Source organism: Sander lucioperca, chromosome 4, assembly GCF_008315115.2.
Source record: "Sander lucioperca isolate FBNREF2018 chromosome 4, SLUC_FBN_1.2, whole genome shotgun sequence".
Lineage (NCBI taxonomy): Eukaryota > Metazoa > Chordata > Actinopteri > Perciformes > Percidae > Sander > Sander lucioperca.
Window position 1 is genome coordinate 5,140,233 of NC_050176.1, and position 22,253 is coordinate 5,162,485.

The window sequence follows — 22,253 nt, forward strand, 5'->3', positions numbered from 1 at the left end:
TTTCTGTTACACATTCTTCGTCGGAGAGTATTTTCCTTTTTTATATCTGCTTACCCTTATGCTCTGTGCAGATATTTCTAAAAGCCCACAGTGAGAGAGTTAATTTAACCAACAGATCTTTCTGAGTTATGAGTTATTCATCTTCAATGAATCGTCAGCTTCGCTGCAATTGGCTGGCTCATTTTCCTCAAATGAATATTTACAGTTGAATCAATAGTCTATATTTCATAATCTCAATTGACATTTGAAACAGTGCCTGTGACTGCCCCCCCCCCCCATCATAAACATATATATTTAATAATATTCGTGTTTAAATTCATAAATTAAAGAAACTGACAGATATTTATATGATTTCATGTGAAAAATAATAAATTGATCATGATGATGATGAATAAAACACACTCAACTCAATGGTTTTGCAGTTCCACCTTCAGGCCTGTTTGGAATTTACATTTCCCATATTTATATTTTATATCTTGTGAGGTTTACTGTAAAAAAACAAGATTTAATACAACTAAATAATTATGTGCAAACATGCCGCGTGTGTTACAGTCTAGAGGCTATGGGGTACAAGGGGAGGGTGCACACCATAAATAATGACCCCAGGGATGGTCTTTCTTTAAAAAAAAAAATAATTCAACATTAAGTTCAGCCCTCCTTCCTCCTCAAATACATGTTGTACAGTCCCTTACTTGTTCTGGTATGACCAAAAGCTCCTGGTTGCTAAAAGTTAGCTAATGTTAGCAAACTTATAGTCTCGCATTGCCAGACCCTCCTCCATAGCGCTGCGTTTTCTGGTTTATTGGCATTTCTTTAAACCAATCACAATCGTCATGGGCGGTGCTAAGCACTGGACGGAGCAATGGTGCCTCTGCAAAATAGTCTCGGGAAGGAACTTGTTTTGGTGGAACATGTGTACGTTCAAACGTTGTTTTGGTCGTGCAGCTGAAAACTCAGTTTGGACAGATAGTCTAGCTAGCTGTCTGGATTTACCCTGCAGAGATCTGAGGAGCAGTTAACCATAGTCCTCATAAATCCACTGGAGTTTAAAATTCGAACGCAAAGAAAGCCCAAGGCAACGGAAATCCGGTGGAATTTCCGTAGGCAACGGAGCAATCCTGGAAGTGGAACGTCACAGATACAGACTAGCAAACTTAAGCTAGATAATGCTCTGTAACATAAATCACTGAACCAGTTTGCAGACTTTATGACTTCTCCACTTTTGCTACTATTGGACTGTTTTAGCTTTTAGAATTATCCTGTCACTGTCACGTGTGCATGGCTACTGTTCAACGAACGTTTCACAACCTGGCATTACAGTAACTGACCTCAAACACAATGTAGTAGCTTGTAAGTAGGGCTGCCTACTGAGTTCAATACTTTTTAGGCCTCTAAAGTATCAAGTATCAAAAAATGCCTTGTTATTCAATACCCAACTTCAATACCCAAGGAGTAAATCTCATCAGTCAGTGAGCCAATAAGCATGCAGCATGCTTCTACCAAGATCTAATAATGTCTGTGATTGGCTGTGTAACGTAACACGTCGTATAGACACGCAGGAAAAACTCTACATTACCATATAGACAGGGCTCACGTACAGTAGTAGGAGCTGAAAAATAAATAATTTCTGCCACAATGTGTAATGTTGTAATTACTTGTTGTGTTATTAAATTGGTATCGAAAAAGTATCGTTTAGGAACTGGTATCGAAGTCACGGTATTGGTATTGGTATCAAAAGTTTTTGAAGGATACCCAGCCCTACTTGTAAGTGGTGAAAGGTTGACAGTAGCCTAGATTCTCTCCCTGAACATGCAGTGTTTTCATCTGTCCACTAGATGTCGGTATGTTCACTTGATTAAAGTCTTGGCTATGGAGACCTCTTTCTGTGGGAATGGCTTCAGTTAGCAGTACTTCTTGATCAGAATGTAACTTCATAAAAATATTATTGTATCATTACTGATAAGTTCCAATAGTCACAAACTACAGTTCCAACAGTCAAAAACTGCAGTTCCAATAGTCACAAATAACAGTACCAATAGTCACAAACTACAGTACCAATAGTCAAAAACTACAGTCACAATAGTCACAAATAATAGTACAGATAGTCACAAATAACAGTACCAATAGTCACAAACTACAGTACCAATAGTCACAAACTACAGTACCAATAGTCACAAATAACAGTACCAATAGTCACAAATAACAGTACCAATAGTCACAAACTACAGTACCAATAGTCACAAATAACAGTACCAATAGTCACAAACTACAGTACCAATAGTCAAAAACTACAGTACCAATAGTCACAAATAATAGTTCAGATAGTCACAAACTACAGTACCAATAGTCAAAAACTACAGTACCAATAGTCAAAAACTACAGTTCCAATAGTCACAAATAATAGTACAGATAGTAACAAACTACAGTACCAATAGTCACAAACTACAGTACCAATAGTCAAAAACTACAGTTCCAATAGTCACAAATAATAGTACAGATAGTCATAAACTACAGTACCAGTAGTCAAAAACTACAGTTCCAATAGTCACAAATAATAGTACAGATAGTCACAAACTACAGTACCAATAGTCAAAAACTACAGTACCAATAGTCACAAATAATAGTTCAGATAGTCACAAACTACAGTACCAATAGTCAAAAACTACAGTTCCAATAGTCACAAACAACAGAGAACCCTTTCACATTAGCTTACATAAAGAATTGGTGACAGTCTCGAGACAAAGACACATTATAGTGGCAAATGTTGTTTTGAATGCTGTCACCTACAGAACATTTGATAACGCTTCTGGAAGTATCACGGGGGGTTTGGGGTCCCACCCATGATACTTTTGAACGTAACGCTCAGCTCACTTCCTATTTTAAATTCACTCAAACAATTAAAACCTTATTTAAATTTGATTTTGGGTGTCAAAATGACAGATTCTTCAGCATTACATTTTTTTCACATTGAAGACGTGATATCAATGCTAGGAATCCATTTTTTGCAGGCTTTCTTCTTCACAATATTACAAAATGGTAAATATAACAAATATGCAACGAACCTCTTTCTGTAGAGGATGCTGTCAATCTGCAATTGAATCATTTTACACTAAAAAAAAACAACTTTGCTCAATTCCCTTGATCTAAAAAAAGTTTTAATCATAAATAAACGTATATACTGCTGCATAGCCACTGATATCAAGCAGGGAGCTCTCTCGCCAAAACTACCTAACAACCCTCAACACTTTGATTCTTATTTATTCTTGTTTTGCACAGCAAGGAGCATATTTGTATTGGATCAGTATCCCCTGCAGAATGAGACAGCATTCATTCTGAAAAAAAATGCTGTAGAATGTGTGGTATTGGTGCTAAAGATAGGTAAATCAGTTTTTTGTTGTTGTTTTTTTTTCACTCAAGGGGCCTTTCAAGGTGTTTATGTGAATGATGTGAATTTTGTTTCTCTCTTTATTTCACCGTGATTCAGTCTAGCTCAAGTCCATGCAGGACATGTGTTATTCCTTCCCTGTCTGTCCCTGAGGAGACACGTAGGCCAGATGTGGGAAAAGTTTTGAAACGTGTAGTTTTGTGTGGTTCCACCCCCTCAGCTGCATTAAAACCAGTGAAAACCTGACTTTCAGAACACCTCTGGTGCATTAACATATGACATTTAATATTTCACGACTGTGCATTTGATCCTATATTTACTATATGTTTACCAATGGCAGGAATTATCAGAGCTGACAGACCTGATTGAACCCAAGTGTAAAGCATAGAGCCATTAAGAGTGCTCAATGTTTATTTATAGTCTGAGGTCTGCAGCACAGATCTGCTGTGCTGTGGCACGACTGTGTCACTCAGGGCTGGTGGTCCCCCAGTCACGACCGAAATGATGACAAAATTCTGCACCACGGGAAGCTGACGTCACCGCGGTTACAGTCACCTCGGCGGTGACGTCACGTGACGGAGGCTGGGTGGCAGGAGCCGGGGTTAATGCCATCTGCTGGATGGATTCAGACACTCACCCAGCATTACGTCATCGGGGAGAAACCGGTGCCAGCTGAGAGTCTGGATCTGAAGGCAAAAGTAGATCTCTTAAAGCCTACCTTACACTCAGCCTACAATTTGTTTGGCTTATCCAATGTGACAAATATGAATATACAATTGTGGAATTGAAATAAAAAGTGACAAGTTAACCAATAAGAAAAATAAACAAATAAAAGAAAAGAAAATATAATATAAGATAAGATTAGATAAAGGGACAACAGTAGCGAATTGGCCTTTTGGCTGCTATTGCCAACATTGATATTGATCAATGTGTACTATCCCTGTAGGAATTGGAAAATAAATAAATAATAGATTACATTAAATAACAATACAAGGCATTCGAGTTTGTATTGCAAACAATGTTTTCGTTTTAGTTTTAGCTAAGAGAAAGTCTTGCAGCCAGGTGAAACACAGAACTAGGACTAGGCTAAACACAATAAAACTGAGTAATAAAGGCTACATAAAACATATAATAAAAGTGACAAGACGTATATACTGTATCACGTATTTATTGAAGCGGCATTATGCAAAATACACAGGCAAAAAAGTAAAACATAAATTAAAAAATAAACTGTGCTAGTAGGCCTATATGTGCTATAGTTGCAACGGATTGGGCCAAATGGAGGATTAACTGATTACCTATTTTTCTGGTTGGATGCAGCCTAGATGTTCGAATAGCTCAGAAAACCAAAGAAAAGGGGCGACCTTTAGCTAACCCAGTAGAGTGTACTCTCGACGTAGGCTGAGTCCTTGTCAGCGGCTCGGGTTCGAATCCGACCCGAGACCCTTTGCTACATGTCATCCCTCTCCCTCTGCCCTTTCCTGTCTTCGAGCTATCCCTTTAATGAAAAGCCGGACAGTAATCTTTCAAAGAAACGAGAGAGAGAGAGAGGGAAAGATCTGTGTGTTCAGTCGAGTTGCTGTCCATGGTGCTGAATGGACGAACGGCTACAGACAACTTCAACCGCTGCAACGTGGGCTACACGTGGTTGAAAATAAACACGCTCTAATAGCCTGTGTGATGTATTTGAATTGACAAAATACTTATTATCGCGAGAATCGGCAATAAGGGTTGGCCATGGCTGTTAAACGCCACCCCTGGTGAGTCTTCGAGACTTTTTGTGTGTGTGTGTGTGTGTGTGTGTGTGTGTGTGTGTGTGTGTGTGTGTGTGTGTGTGTGTGTGTGTGTGTGCAGCCACAGCAAAGGCTGATCTTGTGATGATGGTGAGGATCCCATTCTCACATGAGTAAGCGAACCTCCGCAAAAAACGGGAAAGGAGGGTTGCATCCCATTGACTGAGAGAGAGAGAGAGAGAGAGAGAGAGAGAGAGAGAGAGAGAGAGAGAGAGCGAGAGGCAGAGGCAACACGGACTCCGCCTATACCGCCCTAACATCCAGCTCCAGTCCGACGACGGCACCACAGACAGACCAGCTGAGTGATCCAGGTCCCCCCCTCAGCTCGACTCAACTCCCGGCGTGAAGAAAACGGACATGGGCTCCCCGTGAATCCAGGCGGTGGAGGGCAGAGGCGGGCCGGCGGGGGGTGGGGGGGAACGACGACGAGAGCGTGGTGCGAGAAAAACACCCAGAGAGGACAGACAAAAGCACAACCGAGGGTGCCTGCAACCATGAGCGGCTTGCACTATTCACCAGAGCTGCCGCTGCCGCTCCGCCCGCGGACCATGGCGTGAGGCGTGGCTCGGAAACGCTCCGGGAAAACCTGTCAGCCGAAACGACTCGCCGAGGAGGAGAAGGAGGAGGTGGTGGGGAGGAGGTGGTGGTGGTGGTGGTGGAAAAGATGTCCGCCTCGGTGGGGCCCCAGGGTGGCCCTCGCCCACCCACCGCGCCGCCATCCATGCCGGATCTGCCGGACCTTAGCCATCTCACCGAGGAGGAGAGGAAGATCATCATGGCAGTGATGGCTCGGCAAAAGGAGGAAGAGGATAAAGAACAAGCCATGCTAAAGTAAGGGCAACCTTTTTTCTTCTTCTCCTTTTCTGTGGAAGTTATAACGCATAGCAAAGCCCCCGTTAGAAAGATGTCAGTCGAACACCGAGCTGTCCATTACCAACAGCCCAGTGTTACCATCGTGGTGGGCAACACCACACACACCCATACCATCATCACACCCAGGAACCAGTAGCCGATGCACTTGTCGATGTAGTTGGGTGCTCCCATGTCCAGCAACATAAAGGCACAGCAGAGCAGGAAGAGCTCAGGGTGGGTTTGTAAAAGAAGTCAGCAGCAGAGATACAGCCGGAAGCTGCTGCTGGAATCAATCAGTACATTAAACAATATAGTCACAGTCAATGGAGATGACCCGAAACAGGGTCAAACGTGTTACAGGTGCAGATAGGACCGTGAGGATGGGGTGTGACAGTGCTGCTGCTGTGTGTGTATGTGTGTGTGTGTGTGTGTGTGTGTGTGTGTGTGTGTGTGTGTGTGGGTGTGAGTATGTGTAGGAGGGGAGGGGGGAAGAGAAGATGAATCATAGCATTTTCCATCCTTCACCCACTTGTTTTCATCAATGGGGACAGCTGCACCCCATCCCTCATTTTACACATCCAACACCGCTCTGATTTCCCTTTTACGCACGCATGCAGGCTGGAGTGGCTTTATTAGTGTAGATTTTTGCAGCCGCGGAGTGAATGTGTGTGTGTTTATGCGCGTCTATTTGTATGTGTGTGTGTGTGTGTGTGTGTGTGTGTGTGTGTGTGTGTGTGTGATGTCAGAGAGAGAGATCGTTTTGACAATAATAGGAACAACAATGACATTATAGCTCATTGGGCCTGGAGCGACACAGACCGTTTTTTTAAGCCGGACAGACGGACGGTGGTGAGGCGGTGTGTGTTCGATAATTTGTGCTCCCCCTCGGCGGAGAGAAGACGATGGGGTGTGGTTGGGAATCTTAGCAGCCCGGAACCAGACACGATATAGCTAGATGAGAAAAGAGACCGGATATATTGTACAGTAGCACCTTTGAAAACCCTGTGTATACTAGACCAAATGGCGATCCATCGTCAAATACTAAGAACCTGAGCTGTGTAGGAATAGGAAGAAGAAGAAAAAAAGCAGTGATACATTTCAGAAGGATGCTATAGGCTATAACTGTAAGCCACTAAAGGAGCATTATGGGAAAATGAGAAGAGAGAGCTATAGGTCGCTTTAAACTTACTGTCTGTTAGACAGACATTACAGTGTTCCGTCATGAGGGGCTGGGTGTGCTACAGCTGCCTCATACAAAGGCTTGGTTACATTGCAGTTTGATGCCTCAGGGGTTTCCACCACAAGCAATGGCAATTGGAACCTCCCGAGCCGACCCACACCTGCACTGAAACATGTGACGGCCCTGTCTCTGGCTTCATTATGTAGGATGTTGCCGTAGCAGGCGTGCAGCATCCCATAGCACTCTGGCTCCTTGCTTCCATTCTAATGGCTGTTTTCATTTCCTGACTGCAGCCTAAAAAGGAAGCTGGGTGAGAGCCGCATGGGGAGAGGAAGTGATGAATTTAATGTTCCATGAGGCACAGGCTCAGGTTCAGTCAATAATGGCTTCATCATCTGGCTAAACCATTTCATGGTTCCAGCACGCTTTGGATAAAACGAAAAATGGGATCTTAGAGAAACATGCAAATAATGTTTAGGGAGCAGTTGTGAGTTGCAGTCTTTAATGTTTACAACAGTGTGTAGAGAGAATGTGTTGTCACACCTCTGCAAAGCCAGGATCAGCATCTCACACACATACACACACACACACACACACACACACACACACACACGCAGGTAAGCTACCAGGGCGCCCCATCATATACAGTATCTTGACTGATGGCATCTAATGGCGCTGTGGTAAATGGCATCCAGTGGTTTAAGAGTATGCTCTGCAGCATTAGCATGCATGATAGCACTGGAGAGTAGATAGTTATGGACTATGGTTAATGGATTGTATAGCCTACTTATTTTTCTGTGTTTTGGAGAAGAAACAAGCTCTGCTGTGATTTACGAAATATTAGTGTATGAGCAAAATGAATGTTGTGGAACAGTTTGCCACCAGAACAAATTCTTAAGTACTTATAATGCTGTATGGCAGGTGTCTTCAACGTTTTTTTTTAGGCCAAGGATCCCTTAGCTGAAAGAGAGACAGAGCAGGTACCCCCTACTTATATTGTAAAATTGAGTTCAAAATAAAAAAAGCCAGCCTACTATAGTGTGCAGGGTGGCCTTTACACACGATTAGGCTTTTTATGGTGCAAGTTATTAAAATCATTTTTGACATATTCATATACATTTATATACATATACAGTGAATACTTAACTATATCTGGATTGCTACCTTAGTGGCTAGCTTACCTATACAAATAGGCTGGTTTATCTTTGCTTATAATATGTTGGATTCATGTTAATGTATATTTTGAGACATTTCTTTTGATCAACTATTTGAAAAATTATCAAACAACAATTTGTAACTCTGAGGACCCCCTAGGGGCCCCGGACCCCCTGTTAAAGATCTTTGCTGTATGGCATTAAAAATACTTATGTGTAGTAGTGAGAACCATTTTGATGCCAAAATCGTGAACAAAAAGATACTGGCATTGATGGGTGGTAAAAGACCTTGGACAGATCACCTTAATTCCTTAAATTATACACGGAGAACTTCATATAAAAAGTGAAACCACGCTAACAGGCTTCATTTGGTCACAGAGCCATCAAATATTATTGTCAAAGTAAATGTTCTCTGCGAAGATTCCACCGTCTTTTCTTCCAGAGTTTTTAACCATTAGTCACAACTAGAATTGGCCAGCAATTCTAATAGGCCTGGGGTTGTGCTCGGTGTCGGCTATTGTTGCCGGTTGGAGAAACAGTCCATTAATTAGAGTGGGATTACATTAAGAACGTCCTACTAGCTACATTCCTAAAAATTAGCGTCAGAAAAAATGGCAACAAACATGGATTAGATTGACACATTAATACAGGTTGTTGTTAGTTGACTTACAAGGAATAACAACTCTTAAACTGCCATATTTTTTTTCAATTGTTCCAGCCGTCCACTCATGATCAAATCACTCCGGACGGGTTTTAAAAGCAGGTCAAGAAACAGGGCCGGTGAAACTTCTACAACAAATTCATCTTTATTGGAGGAGTGGGCCTACAGTAAATAACAGCCAACAATGCTTTCCCCTAGCAGTGAAAAGTCACCTCCAAAAGAACATTCTGTACCTTACGTACTGAGACTATTCCCCTGGACAGCACTGTCCAATCAGGTTGCAGCGTTGCCTGAGACCTGAGCAGCTGGCAGTGATAAGGTTATACTGATACAGGACTTTATTTGTCATGAGTTTAACCTCCAGCATGAGAGGAACTCAGGCGCCCCGATCTGTGCCAGAACACCTGGTTCTGGGCTAATAATGTGCTAGGTCAGGCTGTGATCCACAGCGCTAACCGACACTTTGTCCATGTCCAGTGGTGGAATGTAACTAAGTGCATTTACTCAAGAACTGTACTTAAGTACAACTTTGAGGTACTTGCACTTTACTTGAGTCTTTTCTTTTCATGCCGCTTTCTACTTCTACTCCACTACATTTCAGAGAGAAACATTGTAGTTTTTACTCCACGACAGCGACGTGCACAGACATTTTGGGGGCAGGGGCTAAAAAAAGGGCACCTCTGATAATTATTTATCTAAACAAAACGTAACATATATTAACACAACTCTGACTTCCTTACCAATTCAATTTTAATCGGAACTAAATTTTGATTTTTTTTATTCAATAAATACATTTATTTGACTGGAAAGCTGTGCGCAAACAAGAATATATATCTATCTATCTATTCATTTATAAAAAAAAAAAAAGAAAAGCTCCCCAGAAAAAGGGTTCTTTCTCTCGAGGAAGAAAAAGGTCAGTTGCTCAAGCCCCCTTTGATGTCTATGTGTGCACGTGCCTGCTCCACTACATTAATCTGACAGCTTTAGTTACTAGTTACTTTACAAATTTAGATTTTTGCACAGAAAACCCATGTAGTTTATAAAATAGGATGTTTTATTATAAATTAAACTACCCAACAATATAACAGCCCACAAGTCCAGCTGAAATAATTAGCAGATTAAACACTGATTTAATTGACAGAACTGTTTCTAAAATGTAAGTGTTTTTCTGCATTGAGTACTTTGACTTTTAATACTTTAAGTACATTTTCTTGATGATACTTACATACTTTTACTTAAGTAACATTTTCAATGCAGGACTTTTATTGTAGCAGAGTATTTTTTACAGTGTGGTATTAGCACTTTTACTTAAGTAAAGTATCAAAGTATCTGAATACTTCTTCCACCGCTGTCCACGTCTAATACACTATATACTTCACAGACTCCCTCCTTTGACTTGCTAAACCTCCATTGACTTCCTAATCCAGAGGATGTTAGTGGAGGGGAGCTGTCATGCTGTAGGGAGAGAGAGCCAAATGCTGAACGCAGCAGTGAGCAACCTCTCCGATGCTATGATGTTAAAAAATCCGGAAACCCAACACTCCCAACTTCCCATCCACCCCCTGGGAGCTTTGGAGGCTTCCAAAATGTAAATATAGAAATAAATGTGTAAAATATTGATGCTCTCAGCAGAGAGGTTGTAGACATTTCAGACGGGGGTGGAGTCGTGGACGCACAACACGGAGCCTTAAGGGTTGGAGTGGCGGGTTAATGGAGGCGCCCACTTGTGTTGATGTTAAGGCAGAGCTAAAGTACAAGTAAACACTATTAGTAGTACCATTGGTTGAATTTACTGGGAACTCACATCTGGCTTTAGTATTATTGTTAGTAACATGCTTTAAAACCTTTTCGGGTCTGTCGCTCAATACGAGGTGCCGATTGGCTGGAGTTTGTTCCTTCACACCAGATGGACAGAAGAAGAAATTAGAACCTAGGGCACAGAAGGAGGGAGAGAAGGGAGGATTTAGAGGTTTTAAGGATTAGAGCGGTGGAGAGAGAGAGAGAGAGAGAGAGAGAGAGAGAGAGAGAGAGAGAGAAAAGGGGGAGACAGGAAGGGGTCCTACACACACACACACACACACACACACACACACACACACACACACACACACACACACACACACACACACACACTGCTAATCTCTCTACCAGGGCTCCCCATGCCGGCAGGCTACAGGGTGCATATAAAGGGCAGCGTAGCCCCCCCTCCCTGCCTGCTGTCTGATAAGGCTGCTACTGTCCACCAACAGGTACATTTTAGTTTAGTAGCCAAGTTCAACAGTAGGCTTTAAAGTGCTCATATTATGCTTTTTAGCTTTTCCCCTTTCCTTTATTGTGTTATATATCTTTCTGTGTACGTTATAGGTTTACAAAGTGAAAAAGTCTAAAGTCTACCCCAAAGGGACTTACCATCTCCAACAGAAAACACTGTTCACAAACTGCTCCAAACAGCTCTGTTGTTGTTCAACCTTTACTTCGATGTACGCCATTTTGCGTCACTTTGCATCACTTTGAATCACTTTGAATCACTTTGTAACACGTAATAATGCTCGCCTAGCTGCTAGTGTGGCACGCCCTCAAACCAAGCTAGTTAGAGCGGAGGCCCCAAGAGTTCAGATAGTTGTATCGCCATATCCAGGAGAAGCTCTAACCTGTTAACATGGGAGCCGAAATAAAAATGGACACGCCACGCAGCTGACACGCTCACGCCACGCAGCCAGTGTGAAAGAGGCCTTAGTGTCCTATAGCACAGTTTTTCATTTTTAAGGCCCTCAACTTTACTATTTTAATTCATTATCACTGCTCTCATCAACCCTATTAAATCAACATTTCCCTCAATATCTTGTCTAATGCTTCTTACTGTTGTAGCAGATATGCTTTTACTAGTCTCCAACTGCCTATTGTGTCCTCCAAGCATTGGTCCTATGACAACATTACTGACTTTTGTGTATTTTCTATGAATCGTTCTATCCTGTTTAAACAGATACCCTTCGTCTAACTCGGAGATAGATTTCACTTGTTTGCATAGTGGCTGGCTGAAAACAGTAGCAGTTAGCGTTACAGTATGTCACGTTACCAAATTTTGTCTCTAGAGTCAAACAAAAAGATTCCCACTTAACACAATCTGGTACTTTCAGCTGAGATAAAGAGAAACATTTTCTTGAGCAGACTTAAGAGTTTCAAGGTTTCTGTGAGAAAAATGCTAATGTTGAATTATGGATCAGGTCTGAAAATAGCACTCACTTGGAAGCAGTTCCTGAAATATTTAAATATTCAGTTCACTGGCTGCTGTTGATGTTCTGAACCTCTTTTTTTTCTTGTTAACCTGGTTCCGTTTTGGCCCACTGTTAAATTCTACTAATTACAGTGTGAAATGCAGATCTGTGCTTGTGTGTGTGTGTGTGTGTGTGTGTGTGTGTGTGTGTGTGTGTGTGTGTGTGTGTGTGTGTGTGTGTGTGTGTGTGTGTGTGTGCATTTGATCATGTATTTTAATGTAAATGAGGAAGCATGTTCATTCCTACCTTATGTAGGTGAACACATGCACTTATACTAGCACTCTTCCTCACACACATAATACTGACACACAGGGGTGTCGGACTGGGGGTGGAAATGGGACTGAGTACCCAGGGCCCTCATGTGATGAGGGCCCCAAAAAGATGCAAGAATGAATAGCTGTGGATGCAGGGAGGGGCCCATAGAGAATGCCTTTCTTAAGGGCCCAGAATTTTGTGCTACGCCCCTGCTTACACACACTCAAAATCTACGCATACCCACCCTCACGTACGCACAGCATCTAAACAGTACGTCTGAGAGCATGTGTACTGCAGTACTGATGACAGGCAGCGCACAAAATGCACCACACACCCAGATGGTGTTGCTGTTTTCTCGGTCTGTGGATGAAAGCTTGCAGGAGGAAAGAATGCTCTTGCAAAGACAAAATGCCTCTACTGTTACTGTACAGTTTGCCCTGTTGCTTTGCAGTCAGCTTCCACTCTTTTTTCCAGACAGCTGGAGAGAGTGCAAATGCATGTGCTCCATATGTGTGTGTGTGTGTGTGTGTTCAGAGTGTGCTGGGTTGGATATTCACACTTTGCTCTTAATTAAAAGAACTCAAAAGCAGTCGGGTGTGTCTGCAACACCTGGAGGAATGGAAGCCGGGGGGGTGGGGGGGGCTAACGGTGTCTATGTGTGTGTACATGATTTGTGTTTCATGTCACATAAGTGTGTGTGTGTTCAGTGTGTGTGTTTGACGCTCTTGCGAGTTTGTCTACACATCAGTCATCTCTGCTGCATGTCACAAAAAGCTGCATCTTGTATTTGCTTCTCAGTCTTTCATTGTCAAATGAAAAAAAAAGGAAAAGGACTCACTGGTTCACTTTTGGATATACCTCAGCAAGCATGTGCACCTGTGTGTGTGTGTGTGTGTGTGTGTGTGTGTGTGTGTGTGTGTGTGTGTGTGTGTGTGTGTGGGTGTGTGTGAATGAGTGTGTATGTAATATGCACTCTTGCTTTAAATCTGGGTCAAAAAGTCAGTTTAAAAGCCTGAAATCTCAACACCCTCAGAAGTACTAAAACTCTTTAACATGCACCCTCTTTTTGAGCACCAGTCCAAATTACAGTCATGATCCTAGTCTCTTCTGAAAGGTTACTCTTTGGAATTTACTGCCAGAAAGTCAGAATGTGTCTTAAGTGATACTGTTACAAATGTACAGAGGCACAAACATATAAAGAATGAAAGAAATTTTCTCGCCTTTCTTCTTTTTACTTTGAATGTCTTGTATGCGCTCATGTTACAAACTAAGTTACTGGCGCAATGAAATTATGATTTTAAAATGGTCGACACAGATGGAATCATGAGGTTTTGCGTATGTTTAACATTAAAACACGATTTATAAAATCACGCCAACAATTAATATTTTAATAGCTTAGTATTCTATGCAAAAAAGGCATGTATTTAGCCTTTAGGGGGTCCCTGATCCGTCTCTCTTTCAGTTAAGGGGTCCCTGGCTTAAAAAACGTTGAAGACCCCTGCTCTAATACGACCCACAGGAGCGGTATGTCCTCATATCTAAACCAGAGAACGTCGGTCACAGTTTTGAACGTAACGCTGAACATTTTAAACACGTCTTTAACGTTGTGAAATGGTCACAGTTTGGTTATGTTTAGGCACCAAAACTACTTAGTTAAGTTTAGAAAACGGTTGTGGTTTGGGTTAAATTCAGACGTTACTTCACTTCCTGAAGGCTACGCACGTGACGCTGTTCGTTAAGTTAAAAAAAAAACTCTCCATTTACTTTTATTTTCAGACAGGACTTTCCTGGGTGAAACCACCCCAAACCAACTCCTAATGTGGAAATTTGGCACCTTACTTCCTGCTTTGCTCCCGTCATAATTACAACCGATGCTACTAGAGCCGTAATTGCTGCTTGTACAAACCTCTGGGAGCATTTTTCGGGGGGAAGATGGTCTCCCACTGTAGCTACTTTTATGCATGACGGACTAGATCCCTAACCATTTAAATAACTGACTGATCACTCACAACAATGTGTTCAACAATCACATATTTCAAATGTTTGGGTGTCCACGTGCTTTTGGCCATGCACTATATATATGTTAAAAATCAAACAATACATACCTGCATATTCTTGAACTGCTCCCCCCCCCCCTCCTTTCTAAAAGAACACAGGTGCACATGTCCTTAAACCTCTGAGCTATCGTTTGCCTTTTACTATCTTATGCAATTTGGGAAACATCCTTGCGTTTGTGTGTTTATACAGCTGGGCTGATTTGGTTAATCATTAGCTACAGCCGCAGAGACATAGGGGACACAGTGTGACAGAGAACCAGGACCGTGGCCTTTCTATCACTCACAGAGGATGGGAAGAGATGGTTTGGTCTGGCTGGGTGAGACTCTGAGTGAGTGTGCTGAGAGTAAGAGACCAGAGCAGGCCTCAGTGAGCAGCCTCTTTAGTGCTCTCAGACCTCCCCAGCATTAAAGTTTAATTAGAAAACATTCTACTCGGGCTGACCAGGCTATCTACATCTCTCTCCCTCTCTCCTTCCATCTCCGTCTGTGTTTGTGGTCAGAGGACGAGATGGGATTATATCATGGGTGGCCGCACACAACATTGTATGGGACTCAAATGTGTACCCTCTGGTAACACTAGTCAAAAATGTCTCTATATGCTTATTTAGATAATGTTAAATCATGTTGTGTCACGAAGAGTTGAGTGTGTGTGTGTGTATAAAAAGTATTAATTGGAGTTCTGCCTAAATTACCTTTATATATTATTATCCACATTAAGTTGCCTGGATTCAACTTTATGCAAATGAGGAGCGACTCATTTGTAGCGCTACCACAATGCATTGCATGACTGCTTCCATAGAAATGAATGGGAAGTGTGGAAATGACGCTGACAATGGACACGTACTGTATCATAAATGCCAATGTGAATTGAGCGTGTTAAAGTCTTATTTTTTTTACTCCCTTAAGGACCCCCTGGTGGTCCCCAGACCCCACTTTGGGAACCACTGCTCTACTGCACCTGTAACCACACCCACCAGTGATGTCACAGTGAACTGACACAGCCGTAAACCGTAAAACTAAAATTAAATAATCGCAATGATACCTCATACAGTACCTACTGAATGTTGTATGTGCATGACTAAACTAGCAACCCACAAACAACTGCAGCAGGAAAGCAGGAAAACAAACAATTACTAAACTTGAATCAGCAAACACTGTTCAACATTGGAGGTAGCGCATCAACAAAAATCCAACACAACAATTCATTTGATTTTGAGCTCACTTTGTGTGGAGGTTTGGTTAGGGTTAGAAGAAGAATAAGAAGGAGGGGGGTGGGCAACGGAGGAGTGGGCTGCTAGCCTAAGCTACTGGGACAGAGTGAGGTGATTAGAGATCGCCCATAATTACTCCACAACTACTGCACCAACTACATTCCTGGTTTACGTCAACCTGCAGGCTGTGTGAGGTCAGAGGCTTTGTGTTTGTGTTTGTGTTTGTCTGTGTGTGTGTGTGTGTGTGTGTGTGTGTGTGTGTGTGTGTGTGTGTGTGTGTGTGTGTCTCAGTATTTAAGAGAGAAAGAAACAGAAGAAGAGGATAGCGCAAAGTGAATACAGTGACGTGGAAGAGAACATCAATTCCTTGGCTGTGACAGAGTGGAATCCAATGTACAGTATTGAAGATATGAGATAAGAGTGAGTTATGAGAGGAAAAGAAATAAAGGCATGGGAGGAAGATAGGGGGAAATGAATGGAAAAGAAAGAAAAAATACATGAGGAGGAGAAAAATAGAGTGATAGACACACACTGATATACACACATACTGTACACACTGTGGAGTCCATGCCAAAAAGCACTCTGCTCCATAAATACGGGTAAAACACTCACGACATCAATAAAAAAGATTTATCAACGTCTAAGCACTGGCTGTGGGAGGGGCTGCTTAGTCTGACGCTATAGGCTGGAGACAGGCTAAAGCTACCAAGCTGAAGGACTTAGTCTGTGCAGGGATGGAGCAGGAACAGTGGCATTGTGTTCGAAACAATACTGAACTTAAAATCAAGTTAATTTAACCTGTACAACCACACAGACCCTTCAGTGACTCATCATTACAAATGCACGTCGTGCGACAATTTAGAAACCTACATTTCTTTACAGTGTTTTCCCTAGGGTTGTGGAAGACTTAGGTGTTTAGGGGTCATCCCTCAAGAAAATGTTACGCTTTGTAATAAAAGAAATGCAATTTCACATAATTTTCGTACATTATTATTACCATATCCGTCTGAAACGTTGAAAAAAAAGCTAGAGCAAATAATAAATAACACTCAAAGGGTCACGATTGTGGGTTTCTGTTGTAGTTTTTCCTGTTTTATTTTGTAGTACTCTCTCTCTCTCTCTCTCTCTCTCTCTCTCTCTCTCTCTCTCTCTCTCTCTCCCCTGTTATGTCTTGTTTTACTTCCTGCCTTGTGTTTTCCTGCCTTCCTGATTGTCTGCCCCGCCCTGATGTGTTTCACCTGTTCCTGAGCCCTCGTGTCACCTGTCCCTTGTTTCACCCTTGTTACCTTGTGTATGTAGTTTCTGTGCTGTCTTTGTCTCGTGTCGGTTCATTGTCTTCCGTCCATGTCTTCCATTCCTGGTTTTCCCTGCGTCGCTCCTTCCTGGTTGTTTTTCCCCTGTCTTGTCTTCTGGTTATCTTCGTTTGTGCCTGCCTGCCTGCCTACCTCTGGTAGTTGTAAGTCTTTTGTTCAATAAATGCCTCAACTCTGCATTTTTGGGTCCAAGCCTCGCAATTCCTGACACAAAGTGGCTAAAGAAGTCCACTGGGGCCCGACTACCATCATTAGATCTGAGAAAAGCCTTCTAGTTACCTTCTTTCGGCTTAGGTGGTGCCCAAAAGGGCTTGGGTGCTGAACCCAAACCTTATAAAGGTAGGGAAAACCCTGCTCCTGTTTGGTGCTGTAGGGAGCACAAGCATTGGTTGTTGACAATGTTTGCGTGATTTAACTTCACTACTAAGACTTAAAACTTACGATAATATTGGTCAAGATCCAAATTCATTGTAGCCTGAACATATTCAATACTGTATGTCATACTTAATTCCATGGAAATGTGAATGGAGTGATGCGCATGACATCCACGATTAGTTCTGAACCAAATGCTAACGTCAGCATGCTAACATGCTTACCATGACAATTATAACATGCAAATGTTTAGCAGGTAATGCCTGTCACTACCAGATTCTGAACGGAAACCCAGGTCCTATCCCCCTGAGGTTAGCATAGTCCCATTTGATAATAAGCACTAAACACAAAGTACAGCTGAGGCTTTTTGGGAGTGTCATTAGTAGGTGTGTGGTCCCTAAGCCACAATATTGGAAAATCTGAAACTGATTATGGTGCTAGATGTCAGGGGATCAATTCATCCAGAAGGAGCCATGGATACTGTACCAAATGGTATGGTCATCCATTCAATAGTAGTTGATTTGACCTAAAATAGCTAAAGTAAACCTCATAACAAAAAGTCAGGGAATGATAATCCAACCAGTTATTTCATTCTGGACCAAAGTCATGGACCAACCGTCCGATTGAACAAAATTGTCATATCTAGAGCCCATTGTAATCAATTTCACTGTGAATGTATGAAAGAGACATTTGTACACTTGCCTTATCCACCCCACTTTCATTTGCTTGCTACTTCAAATATCATAATCGATTGTTACATTTTTCCCACACTGGCTTTGGTGGATGCTAATCGTTGATTTAGATGAAGTTACAGAATATTTAAGTGAAACTAAAAAAGCTAATTGATCACTTTGTTACTAAAGTCTTACCCATCATCTAACAATCAAAGGAACATATATTTTTCAGCACATTGTTGTTGTTTTGGAGATATAAAAAGGGATTGGTATGGTGGTAGAAGGGTTACTTTTCTCCCCAAACTTCATAAAGTCTATTTTCTAGACACCATAAAGTCTAAATCCTTCTCTAAAATAAATGATAGAGAACACAGCAGCTTAGATTATGCTTCATTGAACATTGCTCCCCTGAAGCTGTGTACTAAACCAGTAGGTTTATGTGACTACAGCAGTCAGATGTGGCTGTAACATTGGATCCTGGAAAGAATGACAGCTGGGAATCAAACCCTATCAAGCCAGGGAGGATTGACCAGATTGTTTGAGAAATTGCTGCCCTATAGATAGATACACGCTGGCCATCTGGTTGCTTTATTTCTGCTAGCATTATGACGTTGGTACTATTTTATAGCCTTTTGACAGTGGAGGAAGCCAAATGTGTAGAAGTCGTCATGGATAACATCATGGCAGGCAAACAAGAAAACAAAGACGATGTTTGCATTTGGTTAAGCACCCATCTGTTGCTCTTTCTTTCCCTTCCCTGCCTTCTTTTCTTCTTTTCATCACCTTCACACTCCAGCAGGAATGTTTAGATTGAATTAATTTTTTTTGACACATCACTTCATTCTTCATTTCCTAAAAATGACTCATGTTCCTGCTTTTATAAACTGTTCCTGGGCAAATCTGTCTTTGCTTTTTCCTTTCTCTCCTCTTCTTCTTTCTCCCTTTTACTCTTTCCATCATCCTGTATCCATCCTCTTTCCATCATCCACTCCTCTTCTCAAGTGGTATTTATAGAGTGGCTCCGGATGCATCAGCTTCTCTCCTCCGCTGGTCTCTGGCCCACGCTTGTTTCCGTCTTGGCTCTCTTTGTTCATCCTTTGCTTTTCCACTTGTTCTCCTTCCATCTCCTCCTCCTCCTCCTCCTTCTCCACCCAGCAGACAGCCTTTTGTCTACCCATCTCTTTCTGAGATGGGAAGAATTCTGGAATTGTGTGTAAACCACTCCTCACCTGTTCTTCTTGTCTTCCTGTTTCCTTTTTTTTTTAACCCCACTGTGTCTCCTCCATAAATGTGTCTGCTCCCTTTTATTTACCCCTTTTGATCACTCCGCCTCCACCCCTGACTCCTCCTTTCCTTGCCTCCTCCTCACAGCGTTTGCCAACATGTCTGTTGTCTTCCCGGTCTCTAGCACCATCAGAAGCAGAGATGTTTTTTTCCTTCAATACTCTCAATTGTGCTGTCATGCAGTGCTGGGACTATTGATCCAGCATGCTGAAACTAAAAACCTCCAAACCTCTGAAAAAAGCCAGTTTGTGTTGTTACAACCATTGGTGTCAATTGACTGTTCGCTAAACCCTGCTCCTGAGCAGCAATGGTCCAATCACAGCTTAAACACCTTAACTAGAAACCGCAGGTTTGTCAAGCTTAGGATTTCTCCAAATACATGTCAGTGGAGGTGCTATTATATCATAGTTTAAGAGTTGTAGTTTACACACCAGACAACATGTGTTAGTGTTACTTTTAAGCTCATTATTTAGTCCTCATTCTTAAATCTTGAATGGTAAAATGAAACATAGGTTGTTTGGACATACAAATATCAAAACATAAATCTACTGTTGCATTATAGCCAACCAAATCCATGGGCGTCGGTTCGAAATGGAAAGTCTGCCTTTGTTTACTTCTGTGTGAAATCGAAGACGCATTGTGAATTGGGAGTGGTGAATTTGCATTGCTTGCTACAGGTGAAGCAACAGTATCCAAGGGCCCAAGGCTTTGAAAAACAGTTTATCATACTTCCTGCTACCCTTTCCCAAGGGCTGAAACATACAGGCTGCTTCTGTTCCAACTTCTTATGTTTCTTCTGACTGAGAAGGAGTCTTCTGCAAGGCGTCACCAGGAATCAGCTGATGAGACAGAAATAGTACTGCCCTATACACATACACAAACACACAGCTTTCCCCTCTCCCCTCCCCATCCTTGGGCAATGTATTCATAGCGGTGCTAATTAACAACTCCACACCAATGACTGGTGAAGAGAGTGGAGACACAAGAGGGAGAGATAAAGAGAACTTGAGAGAGAAAGAGGAATGGAGTCCTTGGACACGCTGGGCTAAATATAATGCCCTAGGCGAAGGCAAACCCATACGTGTGTACATGTGGGTTTTCTGTCTGTGTCATTCTTTATATTTGTGTGTGTGTGTGTGTGTGTGTGTGTGTGTGTGTGTGTGTGTGTGTGTGTGTGAGTGTAATTGGGTGCTCATTTGCACACTTATTTTGACATCTGGCTCTCTTGCTGTTCCTGCTGGCCCATGGTGTTGACCTAGAGAGAGGAGACGCCCACAGTTCAACTGGTTCACGCCCCAATGGTCACTGTCTAGCACGGCCACATGCTAACAGTGTTAGATAGTAACACATTACAGTAGTGCCAATAGGTTATTTTTATCCAGTAATGAGTAGCGTACTGTCATGGATATCTTGTGTGCTCTGTGAAAACAGCGGTCCTGGTCAGGACATGTTAGCTTAGCGCTGGGTCTGAAGGCGGTGAGTATGCCTTACTTCTGCTAAAAGAGGACATTTACACCTTCCGATAACTCCAAATTTTATATTTTTCACATGCTGTGTGTTCTTAGCTGTCTAGCTAGCAACCAATACATCCAGAAATCACATGGGGTTTGTGTGGGGATGGCTGTATGTTTCTGCTCAGTTAGCTAGGTTATTTGAGCTTAGCTTTGGGGTTAGCTTAGGTTGGAGGTTATAGATAGTACAGTGTGAAGGAGTTAGGCTACATCTACACTTCTATGTCTTCATGGATATATCAATTGAAAAAACTTTAGAGATAGAACAACAATGGCAAACCATAAGAACCAGGGATTTATTTGCTTGGAACGTCTATGAGGTGGAACTGTTACTGAAAGGTATGTACAGTAAGCCTACCTAACCGATAAGACCGACTGACGTGCGTTGTCGTTTCCAAAGGTCTCCGTTTCTGCCCGTCCAGACTACAAAGCAACTCCGGAGTTTTCAATCCAAAGCGGTCAGAGTTGTTGCAAAGTATCCGTCTGATGCTTAGTGCCACCCAAGACGATTGTGATTGGATTTAAAGAAATGCCAATAAACCAGAGCATGTTTTTCTCACATCCCGGAATGCTGTGTGGATTCGCCAGACCCTCCTCCGCAGCGCTGTGGAGGTAGGTCTAGCAATGCTAGACTACTGTCCAGTTAATATAAGTGCAAATTTTGGTCTTTACAGATTCCTTAGACAAATATCTGGCTCTTTAGATGCTAAATGTTCCACTATGATCATTAGCTAGTTGCTAACTTTGTCTGTCTGCTGTCTGGTGCTGTAACATTCCAAAATCTTAATTTTGACTTAAAGATTTTTATTTTCAATGTGTATGCATATCGGTTCCAAATATCGTTTTTTGAGTGAAATTGACCAAAGAAAGAGTCTGTCTTCCCCTTGGGATCATAGTCATGGTGGCTGACCCCTGGGGAGGCAGCAGGCTCTGGCCTGTAATCGATGAACACACAGTAGAGTGAACACAGACAGCATGTCTCTACTTGAGAGGACGTCTCTTCCCTGTGTCTTCACACAGTGGTTCCATTTTCATCCGTATGGCTGGGGTCACTCATGTATCCCCTGCCGAGTCATGGTTAAGTTTAACAAAAGGTAGCATTCACAATATGCAATATAGGTAGAAATTACAACGGATATGGGAACTGTGTGCTGACTCAGACTCTATTCTGATTTAGGCTGAGAACACAGATTTATTTTCATATTTAAAAAAAGTCATCTCGTGCAGCTTTAACAGTGCATGTCTGCTTAATGTGTGGAAGTGGAGGAAATACTGA

At 42.1% G+C, this 22,253-nt stretch overlaps 1 protein-coding gene across 28 annotated transcripts in view; it reads left to right on the forward strand.

Moving 5' to 3' along the window:
* Positions 1 to 5,267: 5,267 nt before the first annotated feature.
* rims1b (regulating synaptic membrane exocytosis 1b) overlaps positions 5,268 to 22,253 on the forward strand; it is a 92,490-nt gene continuing 75,504 nt past the window's right edge. For 10 of the 28 annotated variants that reach the window (XM_036000697.1, XM_036000708.1, XM_036000707.1 and 7 more), the window contains exon 1: positions 5,269 to 6,009. In XM_036000697.1, the coding sequence (XP_035856590.1) occupies positions 5,843 to 6,009 (167 nt within the window). In that variant the 5' untranslated portion in view covers positions 5,269 to 5,842. Of the gene's footprint in view, positions 6,010 to 22,253 lie in introns of all 28 variants that reach the window. The other 18 variants (XM_036000717.1, XM_036000715.1, XM_036000720.1 and 15 more) reach the window with 4 other exon arrangements.